The following is a 14,377-nucleotide window of genomic DNA, read 5'->3' as shown; positions in this document are numbered from 1 at the left end:
ATTTGATCTTTATAGAAACATCTGTGCAGCATATTGTTAGGAACATGTGTTTCTGGCTCCCTCTGTCTGTCCTTATTCTTGCAGGTGCTGTGAACAGTCCCAGCTGATGGAGCACAGCTGTTGGCAATGACAGCTGATAACACCCCATCATAAAGCGGAGTCATTCCACTGCTTTTCGTTGGACCATAGTTACCAAATGATGTTTAACCGACAAGCTTTTGTGCTCTCTATGAAAATTGTGACTCTAACTTACCTTGTGCTCCACAAAGATTCTTGCATGTTTCTTGGAGCATCTGTCTTCCCATTACCTCTTATAACTCCTCTTCAACTGAAAGTCAACTTCTCTTGCAACATTGAGACAAATCTGGTCACTTAGACTCAGCCTTCCACTCCCTAGCCCACCTGCTCTCCAACGAATACCACCTGCCTCTCCTTGTCTCTTTACATTTTCCCATGAGCGCAGAACCAAAGCCCTAACAGTTGCCCTCCACAACTGGAAAACAAACACCAAGAGACTCTCCTTTGCTTCGAGATCCTCCGATCCTTGGTGCTATTCCATCCTTGTAAATAAAACTACTTTTTTACCTCTACCTCTAGTTTGGTGCTTTTCAGTTGTCAGTACCCTGCTGCATTATAACTTGCCAAAACGACACCTATTCATGTAACAAAAGTCAGATGACTGCAAGAGTGAAATGCATCAACGAGGGGAAAAAAATAGACTCATTCTGAAAATGGCGATTCTAATCTACTAATGCATCATTAAACTGTGTGTTCTCCAAACCTGAACATTAATCACAGAGTCAGGCCTGAGCTCAAGCTCTGGGGACCTTTTACAGATATTCTCTCTGCTCAGCATTCAGCATCTGGTTTCCATGTCAGCATTTAATGCTGGTGTTGATGAGGGAGGTTCCCTGCACGGGCCTGTCGGAGGCAGAATAATGTCAACATACTGCTGACTTGTAGCGACTCTGCTAGCGTGGCATTTTCATGTTTGCAGGGGCAGAGCCTGGGGCCGTCCATCTGCGCTCTCCCATCCGCCCCACTAAAGGAAACGACGGTGTCAGATAAACCAGGATCGGGTTCTGGTTTGTAGCTGACACACCCCTCAGGCGTTTCAAGTAAGTGCTTCCTGTCTGTGTATTTACTCAATTATAGCACTTAAATGCACAAAATGAAAGTTCTATATGAAGAAGTCCTTTGGATAAAAGATAAAACATTTCAATAAAGAAAAACCCCGTGCAGAGAGCATGACCTTGATTAATCTACCTGGATTATTGAGCGTGCATCAGGACAAAAGTTTAATGTGTTCCCTCAGAACCAAGTCAACAACCATCTTTTATTTTTAGGAAATAATTATTTAAGTTAAATGATTTTCTGCAACTTAGAAAAAAAAAGGGGTGGTATTTAACAGAATTCCCTCCAATTCCTTTAATTATCTATGAGCTTCCAAAATGGAAACTGTGTCTAAACAAAACATCTTGGAAATGTTTAAATATAAGAGAGGCAGTAAAAAGCTGTTCTCCATCAGATGTTTTGAACCTTTTTTTCATTGCAGCTGGTTCGTGAAGGATTCTGCTCCAAGCGGAGCCAAGACCAAAGATTGACATGAGTTTTACACTCCAGAAACATGATGCTCCTGCTTGAAGTGCCCCAGGCCACACAGAATGTGCTGCAGTAAGCTGCAAAAAAAACAAAAAAAAATGCCATAGAACCCCATGTTTATAATCGTGAAACCTAATGACAATATAAATTTTATTTATAGAAAATAGAATTCACATGAACCAAACGTTTTGAAACTGGAGTTTTACTAAAGTGTATTAATCCAGCTTGGTCTTGGACTAGCCATTAGCTCATTACTCTGGTTTGAATTCAACTCATTTTTCAAACTGAGATTCTCCAAAAAGCTAAAACGAGTAAGATATTAGTTTTTTATAACCTTTCCTTCAGACCTCGTTTCAAAAATTGGTTACGTTTCAATGAAAACTTGTAGTAACCAGCCTGTGAGCTCACACTAGCACACACAGAACTGCCAGTAATATTCATAAATATTTATATTTTTACTTTGTCTGAAGTTGGGACTGATGGGCCCAATGATATTAACATAATAATCAGTTCATTGTCATCATTTTTCTCTTGTGTGCTGAATCTGTGGACTTTTAGTCGTCTTCATTGGTGTTTTAATCCTATTTCAGGCAAATGTAAAACATTTTTAAAGCAACTTCCACCTGATGTGCAAAATATTCTTCTGATGCTGCACTCTTGAATTTAAAAACATAATTTTTTTACGACTGTGAATGTTAAAAAATGTCAAGACTTTTTATGAAGCAAGAAGATCGTTGTAGCTTATCGTTGCACTTTCAGTTCTGATGTGGAAATTTTATGAAATCTAAGAATATTTTTGCGTTCACTTACATAAACAACCTCAAAGATTTGCCAAAAAAAAAAAATTGTTTTATTGGTATATTTCAGTTTGTGTTGTATTTTCTACAAATAAGCGTTAAAAACGTGTGTTTTTCTTTTATTTATAAATCACACTTTTTTTTTTTGTTTGTTTTTTCCAAGATGTTCCAAGGTGCATCAGGAAATCTTGTCCGGGAAAAAAAAAACTGTGGCACCTCCCTGGAGTCAGGACTGGGGGGGAGCTCACCAGCGAGTGCCTGGTGGTCAAGACTTGACTCCTGTGTGTCATGCAATGACAGAGTTATCTTAAAAAGGATGATTAGGAGGAACGACTCTTTCATCTGAACCCGAATGATGTTTGCTTAATGGACTTCTGTGCTAGAAATGAGTTGTCCATAACAAACACCATGTTTGAGCATAGGGTGGTTTATGAGTGTACTTGGTACCAGGCCACCTTAGGCCAAAGATCGATGATGGATTTTTTAAATTGGGACCTGCAGCCCTAGGTCTTAGACACTTGGAAATCATATCAACAAATGGAACATTTCGCTCTCCTAAAATATTTGAGCTTTTATTTTGACATGGCAACAGCCCTCCTGAGCTCATTAGTAACTGACCTTGTTCTTCTCAGCCCTGGGATGTTTCATCAGCCCACAGGTTAGCACTCACCGTACTGAAGTTCATGTGGGAAGCGAAGAGTCTGCTTCTGTTATTTCTCCAGCTATTCCCCCCAGGACACACCGCTCTGACACTTAAATCACAGAAACACAATTATCTGGTAAAGAAACGAAACAATCTGAGCTCCGAGTGTTGAAGAAATACAGAAACTTTCATCAATTAAAAGTCCAGGATTACTTAAAAGAATGCATTGCCCCATGCCAGCGTCTTAAAATATGATTGTTTTGTTGAGAAATAACAATGTTTATGGTCAAACCAAGTAAATAGATCTTGTGAGATGTGTTCATACTGTGTGATGAATGACTTCCAGCTACTATCACCCCAAAATTAGCTTCATATCTGTATAATTGGTTGAGCTGTAAACATTATTGTGTTGGCAAAGGATGATTACCTGTGGCAGCCATCTTGAATTGAGTTGACTCCAAAAGGTAATCACTTGTAGATGTACATCCAATATTTTCTGTGTACTGGTTTATGAAATATTTTGCTAAGTGACAGACAAAGACACACACAGACTGTTAAAAACATTATCGCCCTTTCACTATAATAATAAAAGTGTTATTTTCTAGTAATTTCCACAACAAGGCTGATATTTGTGTTCTGTGTGACTTTTCTGTTGTAGATTTTGTTGTTATTAGTTTTAGAAATTGTATCTAAACTTGTATAGTTAAAAAAAATATTGTTTTTTTTTTTTAATTCCCTAACCCACAGGTCTTTTTTATGGTGCCATGAGATGGCTAAAATTAAATGCAAACAAAAAAACTATAGAGATGTATAGGGGTATGGACGGTGCTAAAGCACCCACTAATGAATGACGGAGAACATGAAATTCTGAAATATAAGAATATATGAAAAATAAATTCCAAAAAGTTGTGTGTTTAAACCCCAAAGATATTTGTGAGATGAGAACTGTGCATATAGGCTCTTTATGACCAGTCAGACGTGGACTGGCAGGCAACCATTACAATTGCAGCTAAAAACTGAATTTGGGAACTATTCATAAATAAATTAAAAAGGACATTTAACATTTTGCTGCAGCGCTCCTGATGATGACAGCTACATGATAAACTCGTTGCTCGCTGGAGAGAAGCCAAGTTCAATTTGTTGAGTGAAGAGAAGAAAAAGTTGGCACGATTGCTAAACCAGATAATTTATTATCAAAATGTACATTTATTAAAATATATCATGTATTCAAAATATAAAAGTAATGCTTTAAATTTCCACTATCATGCACTGATGCTTTTACAACCTTTTCCTGTGTGTGTCAAGTTTTCTATTGTAGCAAATATAACACATAAACTGCATAAAGTGGCCTTAGAAAAAGATGAATCAGGCCTAAGTTTGTGTTGCAAACTTTTCTTGTAGTTAATTGTCTCTATTTGGGGGTTTGCTTTCTCTTGTTTTTACTTTCAATTTTGAGTTAAGGTTTTGTTTTGACTGCGATTCTGCAGCTTTAGTTGAACATGGAGAGGTTTTGTGGTGACTTTAATGAAAGATGTGTATATATTTTAACAATCAACACAAATGACGTGTTTCTCAGCTGTTTTTTTTTTTTTCAATAATCCTATTTAAACTGTTGCATGTTTTGGTTCCTCGTGTTCAGTCCCAGGCTGTGAGGTCATAATCCGGTGCTGTGCAGGCTCATCACTTTTTTTAATGTATGCTTTGTTTACTGCAAAAACAAATATGTAATTATCTGAACTGTAATGAGGGTTGTTGTTTTTTTTTAGTTCTGTGAGGAAAGTAAGTTAATGTTCCTTTTCCCTCTGAAGGTGAATTAAATGTTGTTTTTAAGTTGATCAGAAAGTGTATTGATCATAAGTCTTTGGTAAAAGTGTAAATGTGCATGAAAGCACCTAAAAATGGTATTTTAGATTAAATTTAACTTCACAGTTTACATATTAGGAATTGCTCTTTTCCTTTTATATATATAAATATTTCATTTTAAGTTTCAAACATAAAAAATTCAAGCAAGAATCTCCTCAAAAAATCCTTTTGAAGCAATAATCAAACACTTTTCAGTAAAAAAACAAAACACTTGTTGTCTTTTTGGTTTCAAATGTTGGAGAAAACAGGATGGATTTAATGTTTCACACTGATCTAAATTTGATAAATGAGCACTGTATTTTTCTAAATAAGCTAAAACATGACAGAAAATATGAAGTTTTGCATTTTTCTTGCCTGTACTTGATGCTTAAGCATCTTGAAACTGGACTATTTCTTCTAAATCACTCAATTTCCCCAAAACCTTCTTTTATATATATATATTTTTTTTATAATCCACAGAAAATTTTAAAGGTACACATCTGCCATCTAGTGGCACAGAGTTTCAGGTTTGAAAATAATCTGCAAGTCTTGAGCAACTCTGAATTGTTTCCTCTTATGTTTTTTTATTATATTATTTATTTATTGCATGAAATAAAGTGAACACACATGTGTGATTAATTCCCAGGAGTAATGTTTCTATATTGAGCTGTTTCAGAGCGAGAGAGAGTGAAAATGTTTATGTGTTGAAGTCACATTGATTTGGACCTGAAACACACATGATGATGTTTGAGTACATCTGGATCAGTTGGGATCAAATTAATGTATATTTTGGAGGGTAGCTGCACGATGCTCTGATGTTTCACAATCTTAGAAAAAGAAAGTTGTTGAACTTTATCCCAGAGACTTCATGCAACGTTTGAACTTGTCATCTGGTTCTCATCCAAAGCGTCAGTTTCTACAAAAAAGTAGCAGAGACATGCGTTAACATGAACGTGTTTTTTTGAATAAATCCAGGGATTTGCTCGTTTTTATCGTAAAGTAACAGCTGAGTGGACGTTTGTACAAATTGTTGCGCAAGTTGAGAAATTTGGCAGGTATCTGTGATTATATGCAGTAACTGGGGACTGTTTGTTTATTGTAGGTATAAATGGAGTTAAAAGTTCAGCTTTAAACTGAAACCAGAATATGCCACTTTCTATTTGCTCACATCTTAAAGATTAAATGATTAAAGACGCCATAACAATCTGAGTAATGTTTCTTCACACGGATATTTGTGCACTTTCTTGCTGGAGCAGCTACTTTCACATTACTATAAATGTGTGTGACGCAAGAAGGAGGTCAAATGACTTCATGTGATTCAGCAGCAACACAAAACGAGTTGAAAAGATTAATTCTTCTAACACATAAAGCAACTTGAAATGATCCAGTTCATTTGAAAATGTCTGGAAATGTAAAAAAAAAAATGTCTGGTTTTATAAACGAATGGGAAGAATGACCTTAATTGCAATGTGTGATTCTTGTTTGTGCCTTCTGCGGTTTGAAATGAAGCTGCTTGTGCATATTTTCTGCCTTTTGGCACACAGTCTGTAAACATTTCCTGTAAGCATCTTTGTTCAAGGGGACTTTCCATCTGATCTTCCTGTATAAAACAAAAAGCTTTTGGTCTGCGGGAATCCTACATCTCCTGATTTTGGATCAGTAATAAACCTAACATTTCATTTTTGTTTTTAATCATTTTTTCTTTACTTGATGTGGATTTATTGTGGTATTTAATTCAAATTGAGTTTACTCTCACCAATAAAGATGACGACACCTGCACTCTTTTGTCCTCTAATTTAAATTACCGTATTTTCCGGGGTATAAGTCGCAGCTTTTTGCAAAGATTTGTCCATCCTGCAACCTATACGCCGAAGCAACTTATTTACATTTTTTTCCATATTCATAACACAATTTTTGACTGATGCTTTAAATTTCTAAGAACTGCAATGGCAAGTCCTCCCCGTGCGTACTCTCTTCACTCAGCTGGTGCAGGCGGAGGAACGCTGGAGAGCTCGCAGCAGCGATGGATGGATGGATGGATGGATGGATGGATGGATGGATGGATGGATGGATGGATGTGTTGCAACGGGAGCTGGATGCGGGCCCCAAGCTACTGCAGCTAACTGTGGGCCTCAGGCCTCATCGGACCCCAGGTCTGCCTCCAGCTCACGCCGTCCCCCTGGCTCGGACCTCCCTCAGAAGTGGCAACTCGCACTATCAATAAATCAAGGGAACGTGAATACGGTTTTACTAATTGCATTAAAATCAAGGCAGGAGAAGGTTACAGTTTACAGCGCTGGCCAGTCCGGTCTACGACACAAGATCAGGAACCGAAAGGGCCGGATGTCCCGTGTCATTACAGATTTATTGGCCCTAGACTCCTCCTTTGCAGAAGGGGAGCACGGGCTATCAATGTATGAGGGGGAGGGACTAAATGTGGTCTCTTTTGGACCTTCTGTGAGTTGGCGGGAAAGGAAAAATAAGACGGTGGATAAAAAGCCTTTCTTCGTGATGAGTGAGCAAATAAAGAAATAATAATAATAATAATAATGTCATCACAATATGTTTCCATACAATGGCAAAATTAGTCTCTGCATTTAACCCATCCACCACCAGGTGGTGCAGTGGGCAGCTATTGAAAGCGCCCGGGGGACATTTTTGGGGATTAGACGTGCTGCCCAGAGACGCCACGTGATGTGCAGTGACTGGGGATCGAACCTGGGACTCTCGGGTCCCAGGCCGGCTGCCCTGCCTCTACACCATCTCGGCCCCTTAATAACAAATAAATAAAAACTCTATTCCTTGACGGATATTGAATCCCTGGGAGACTCTTTTTAGAGTTGCTGGACCCGTTTAAACCAGTCAGAACCAGGTCATAATTTCATTATAATCCCGTCTCTGAGCAGATCAAAACCCCAGGGTCAGTCTAGATCGGGGTGCCCAAAGTGGGGCCCGTGGGCCAAAATTGGCTCACCGAGCTGTCCTCATCACTATATTAACATTTCCTTTGAAAAATCAATGTACAATGTATACTCATCGACTCCACCCATTGACTTTATTGTTATTCGGTCTGACTACCATAATTTAATGCACAGATTACACAGGAAAGGAGATAATTTATGTATTTTTAAAATAATTTTTATATTTTATTTTGACAGACTTTCTACCATCCCTCGACAGCTTCCTTCCACTGAATAACTTTTTCTTTTGACAGAATACGCTTAAAAATCACACAATGTTTAAAAGTAAATTATAAATATGAACTGGTTTCAGTGGTGATTTTAGCCTCTTTACATTTAACTCAGCACCTCTGAAAAATAAAGTAACCATCATTAGGACTGTGTAAGGAAACAGTTCACAAACCTTAGAATCACCAAAAATATTGAATAAATATTAAATAAATGACGACGGTCACAAAAAGATCAATAAAATCTGATTTTTTTTTCACAAGGCCCGCCACCTGTCAATCACTCCAGTAGGCACATCAGCAACTGACCAATCAGCAACTGCCATTTGTCCTGAAGTGAACACCTTCACAGAGATTTCAGAGTTTACATCTTTTGTTTCTTGTTACTCTACTGTAATAAACCTTTGTAAAATACACCAAAATGCATTAAATGGCATCTACTTTAATCAAAATTCTCTGGGGGGGGACCCCCAGACGCCCCGCCCCCACCACCACCAACACAGTCTGTTCTGTAATGTTCTTTATACAGAATTGAAGGCTAAATAACTGTATAATAAATAAATGGACTTTACTTAAAGAAGTATTTGCATTTCATGTATTATATTATTGCGTTTGGCCCGCAGCCCTCTGATGGATTTTAAATTTGGCCCGCTCAGAGAAAAAGTTTGGGTACCCCTGGTCTAGATAAAATACTAACAGATGACTGGATGGATGGCGTCGTGACACCCGGCGAAATGAAGCTGTTTTAAGCATTAAATAAACGCATAATAAACGTGACGGGTCAGCGGTGACGCATAATAAATGTGACTTTTATATGTTTTTTTTTCCTCTTCATGATGCTTTTTTTGACTGATGCAACTTAAACTCTGGAGTGACTTATACACCGGAAAATACGGTAACACCTTGTACAAATGTTGCTTTATCATAAAACAGAGCACAATCTCTGTAGAGTTTGATCACTTTTTTAATACTTTAATTTGCCTTTTTATCATATAAGTCTCTTTTCTTGTTATTGCTGACCTCACTTTTAGATTTCCTGGAGATAAAATAACAAATGATCTGAACATTTTCTGCTTCTTCTTTATAGTTTTCTGTCTGATTTGTTGTTGTTTTTATCTTCAGGAACGCTGATCAGATGATTAGACGAGCTCCCGACTGCTGAATGTCGGGACAAGAATTGAAGAAACGTGCATCTTTGGTAAAAGTTATCAAAGAATTTCAAACTTTTTCACAATATTTTCTCTGAAACACATTAAAAACAGAGTTAGCTTAAAATAATAGAAAATAAACATGACTATTAAATGCAGCACTGGTAAAGCTGCGCTATATTGCCACTTTAAATCAGTCATTTAATCCCACTTTAAAATAAAACACAGAAAATTTGAATGTTTCTTAAAAGAGAAATGCTTTTCTGAAAGAAGAGTAAAAACAGCAAAATGAGAACTGATTGTTTTTCAAAAGAGAGCCATTCTGGAGTAAAATATTTAGGAATTAGTTTTGTTCTCTTGCTGTCTTGTCACTGAAGAATAAAGCTTTAATTTTGAATTATGTTAATAGCACAAAAGACTCATCTGTTATCCCAAAAGTAAAAATAAAGAAATAATTACAACATGACAAGAAATGCATTTTTTTGGACAATAGAGATAATTTAGTTTACTTTAATTTATTTGGATTTTTTGTTTGTTTGTTTGTTTGTTTGTTTGTTTGTTTGTTTGTTTTAAACCCAAATAAAACCACAGATTAACAGCTGTCTGATTTAAAAAATAAATCCAGAACTAAACCAACAAAAGATCCTGCAGTAGTTATTACAAATTAGTCAAAAATAAATGTACAAAAAGTTGTTTTTTGTCTCCAAATGTACACTTTGGATTCATGCACACTACAGGTTTACATTTTGAAGCTCCATTTATATCTTTATGAGGACCAAAAGGATGCATTTATGTTCCCAAGAAGTTAAAGATCAAAATGCAGCATGCACTCAGAGGACTGGTTTGTGTTTGGAGCTATTTGTGTCCTCTTTAAGAGCTGTGTTGGTGATCTCCATTTTGTTTAAAAGCCGAAGAAAATGGTGAAATAACAAATGTTTCTACTTGAGGTGCCATCCCAGTTAGAGGACTAGTTCCCCTAAAACCACAACTGGGTGCTTGTTTCTCTGTTTACAAAAAGCCATTTGGAGTAATAGTTTTAAGGATTAAGTCTAATTCTGTTCGCACTTCCCTGCACGTGAGAAAAATCTTTAGTCTGCATCCTCAGACGAAGATGCACAGAGAGGAGGAAAAGTGTGTCACTGCTGGCCTGAAGGCCTGCGCTCATCTTTTACTGTGCGTGATGAAATAAATTCAGCGTACGATCACTGCACCATGATGACTCATGAATTTAAAAGCAGCGTCCCATTCCATTTCGTGGCAGTCAGATGAAAGTGTGAACAAACTGTAAACTTTTCATCTCTGCGTGATTTGGGAGCATCATGCAGTGAGAACGTGGAGCACAGACCCTCAGCCCCCTCTGAATATATTGCGCTTTCTGCTGCCCCCTGCTGGTTCTCAGCTGTTGCTGTTAGTGTTACGCAGGAAAGCCCTCTAATCTCCTTACTGCAGCAGCCCTGTGCGCGCGCACGGACACGGCCTGGTTGAATGTGGCGTTAAATAAGCTTTTTGGTATTTTTAGCACAAAATGTAAAATTTAAAAAAAACCTCACTACTGGGATAAACTGAATAGGTTGTGTAAAAGCAGCGCTTGGAGCCTCTCTGGTGCGTCTTTACGCACGGATCCAAAACACCCACTGAAGAAGCCGATTGGCTGCTAAAGATACCACCGGCTCAGCTCGCTCTGTGGTTGGCTGCGGCTCTTCTGGCCCTTGTTAACGCCACGCACGCTCACACACATGCACACACGGGCAGCCGAAGAGAGGGAAGACGTAATGGTTTGATTCCCTGTGCACTTGCAATGGTCGTCGCTCGGACGTTATTCGTCAGATTCCTCTAACGGGAGGAGAGATGAAGGTTTGTGCTTCTGTTTAAATGCTTGTATTGTTTGGATTAAAGTGTTTTCTTGAAGGTATGCGCACGAGGCTGCAGGGATGTGCAGGGGATACCCTTCTTAATGTAAATTCAGAGCAATTTGTCCTTTTCGGTGCATCAACAGGCTAAATCCCTTACAGTTCGCGTTTTTCATCTGGGTCAGTTTCCATTCCGGGGCTGTTTTATCTGTTTTTATTTATCATCTGGAGTCTGGAGACTCTTCCTGGTCATGTCCAGCCCTGTTGATGAGCAGTAGGTACACTGTGTAGCCCTGTAATGAGCCTGCGTTGACCCCGGTGTGATAGTTTATTGGACTAAAGCCTCGCAGCGCCGTCCACTCGCTGTCAGGCTCTAATCCTCTCTAACCGGATAGAAAGCTGCGCTCAGTCGGAGCCGGGGATGTTTGGGTCCGGATCTGGACACAGGACACGGGTCATCCCCGAGCAGGACTCCAGGACACCCTCTCCTCTTGTCCTCCTCTGTGGAGTGTTTGTTTGGAGCAGAGATGCTGCAGCTGCATGAAGGGAAAAGGTGAGGATGCTGAGGAGCTCCGTGCTGATGATGAGCGATGAGGATGATGTCATGCTGCTGGATGCTGGAGGCAGTGCTGGTGACAGACACAGAGCAGTGTCCCCCTCCACCCCCACCCCCCATGCTAATGGTCAGCAGTGATATCAGTGAGAACACGGTGTGAAAACCAGTTTATCACCTGCAGCAGCCATGGTGCTGAGTGAGAGGACCTGCTGAAATCCACCTGCTTCTCTTTGCTGCTCAGCTTCGAAAGTTTTATTGGTCCATGAGTTCACTGCATGTTCACTAAACTGTTTGGGGCGTTCACAACTTTTAGAACGTAGATCCTTTACATTCAGCTGTGACTGATTTTTACCAACTTTTTATTTAAGTTACAGAAAAACTGATGAAATCACCAAACAGAAACAACATGGTGGTTTGATCAATGAGAGCTGAATGAGCTTGATGAAATTTGTCAAAGAAGCTGCACTGAGTTGTTGAAGCTAAAACAGAATTAAAATACGAAAAACTAAAGAAAATCATAAAATAGCTGAAAGTATTGAAAGACTATAAACTAGTTGCAAAAATCTGTCTAAAAGCTAAATGTAGCAATAGGGTTGCTAAAGTAGCAAAAAGGTGGCTAAAAGCTAAATGTAGCAAATGGACTGCTAGAAGCTAAATGTAGCTAAAAGGTGGCTATAAGCTTTATGTAGCAATAGGATTGCTAGAAGCTAAAAGTAGCAGATATGGCTAAAAGATAAATGTAGCAATAGGATTAGAAGCTAAAAGTAGCAAAAAGGTGGCCTAAAAGCTAAATGTAGCAAATGGATTGCTAGAAGCTAAATGTAACAAAGAAGTGGCTAAAACATAAACACAGCAACGTCTCAAAGTAGTAGCTACAAGGTAAGTGTAGCAAAAGAAAAACTAAAAGCTAAACATTGCTACATCTTAACGAAAAGCAGCAAAAGGCAGGTAAAGGTAGCAAAAGCATAGTTAAAAGCTAAAAGAAGCTAAAGTGTTACTTAAAGTAACAAAGGGCTATCTAAAAGTGTTAAATGATTAGTTTGAAACTAAAATGAGCAAAAAAAACTGCCTAAAAGATAAATTCAGCAAAAGGCAAGGTACAAATTTCACACTTAGCTAAAAGATAAATGTAGCAAAAAATATTGCTAACAGTAGCAAAAAGGCTCAAAGTAGCAAACAGCTAGTTAAAAGTATTAGAAGATTAGCTAGAAACTAAAAGCACAAGAAAACATGTTATTGCAAAATGTAGCAAGGTTAGCTACAAGCTAAAAGTAGCAGTAGCTAAAAACTATAAAATAAGTTTAGGAAGACAAAAACAGAACAATGCTGAATCAGATTTTTAAACTGAACTTTGTTGTGAATGAATTGAAATCTCATTGTATTTGTGTGAAGAAATATTTGTCAATAAAGTTAAATATCTCAAAAAATATTTAAAACAATTTAAAAAAAATAAAAAAGTCATAGCACCAATTTCTGTATGAGCAGAAGGCATGTGTGGAAGTTTAAATTAGCACATATGCAGTTCAATTGCAACAAAGTACTAAGGAAAAAAAATGAAAATAGTGTTAGTATAACATTAAGTTGGAGGCACAGGAACCATTTGATCATTACAATGTTATTAAGTCAATAAACTGTGAAAATAATGTCACAAACAGCCTTAATGATCATCGTTTTATTCATTTATTATAGGTGTTGTTTTTAAAAGGGCCACAAACAATAATTTTTCATTTTATTCATTATAAGTTCATCTCAACCCTTTGTTAAGTTTCAATACTATTACTGCAGTAAATGAGTAAAGTGTACAAGTTACATATTTTTTGACGTTCTTAGTATTTTTCATTTGTTTCTAAATGTGAAACAAAAGTTGGAGGGTTTTTTTTTATTATTAGAAATCTTATTAGAAAATTGTGAAGTCAGAACAATTTGAGAAGTTGCATTTTCTGTCCAGAAAACTCAGTTTAGGAAGTTAAAATGTTTTTACGCTCCATATTCAGCTAGCATCAGCTGATCGCAGTACTACCTGTGCAAACTTCGGCGCTTTCAGCAGAAACCTCATAATATTTCTGTCAGAATAACCAGTTGAACTCTATTCCTCCAAAATGAGGTGGTTCAAAGAGCTATCTGCAACAGGTAAGATATGCATTGTTCATAACCTTTCCATAGCAACCTTTTGGAAATGGTGTGAAGTAGCCCTTTAAGAGATGTGGCAACACAACAGAGCATCAGAACTCTTCAGGGCTATTAATTTTAGATTTTTTCAGATATTATTAAATCCTTTCCATAGCTGTTAATCACAAAACTGCAGAAGATAAGAGAACAGAAGGCTTTACTCTGTGAAGTTAATGTTCCCATGGCACATTGTCACTCATTTTGTTCCAAGGAAACAAAATGGATGTTTTTGTTTTATTGACTAATCTGGTTTAAATTGAAAAGCTGCTTTTCTGTCCCTGTGGGAGGGGGCCGCGTTTTCTTTAGCAGCAGGCACGTCATGCTGGGGAAGGCTGTTGATGATCAAGGCTGTTTGACTGGATTCATACAGTTTCAGTGAATATTTATCTGAAAACGTCGATTCAGGATTCATTCTGTTGTTTTCCTGGTTTTGCTTATGTTGTTTTACAACCTAAATGTTTCTGGATAACAAAGTCCATGCTCAATAATCCAGGTATACAATCCAACATTTTTCAGTCAGGTCATCTGGACCGTTTCTTTTTGTGTGCTGAAACGATTCGCCTTTGATCCGGAAGGCTTCATC

The 14,377-nt window shown here is 37.8% G+C and overlaps 2 protein-coding genes across 2 annotated transcripts in view; both read left to right on the top strand.

Moving 5' to 3' along the window:
• Positions 1 to 14,377, top strand: part of tmem120b (transmembrane protein 120B) — a 123,105-nt gene that overhangs the window by 36,314 nt on the left and 72,414 nt on the right. The gene's annotated exons all lie outside the window — the stretch shown is intronic.
• Positions 10,985 to 14,377, top strand: part of rnf34b (ring finger protein 34b) — a 29,929-nt gene continuing 26,536 nt past the window's right edge. Inside the window, exon 1 of the mRNA XM_037691845.1 lies at positions 10,985 to 11,073. Within this exon, the coding sequence (XP_037547773.1) occupies positions 11,068 to 11,073 (6 nt within the window). The 5' untranslated portion in view covers positions 10,985 to 11,067. The remainder of the gene's footprint in view (positions 11,074 to 14,377) is intronic.

This window comes from Nematolebias whitei, chromosome 18 (genome assembly GCF_014905685.2).
Source record: "Nematolebias whitei isolate Nwh7 chromosome 18, NemWhi1, whole genome shotgun sequence".
Lineage (NCBI taxonomy): Eukaryota > Metazoa > Chordata > Actinopteri > Cyprinodontiformes > Rivulidae > Nematolebias > Nematolebias whitei.
This window is presented reverse-complemented; position numbering and strand designations above follow the sequence as displayed.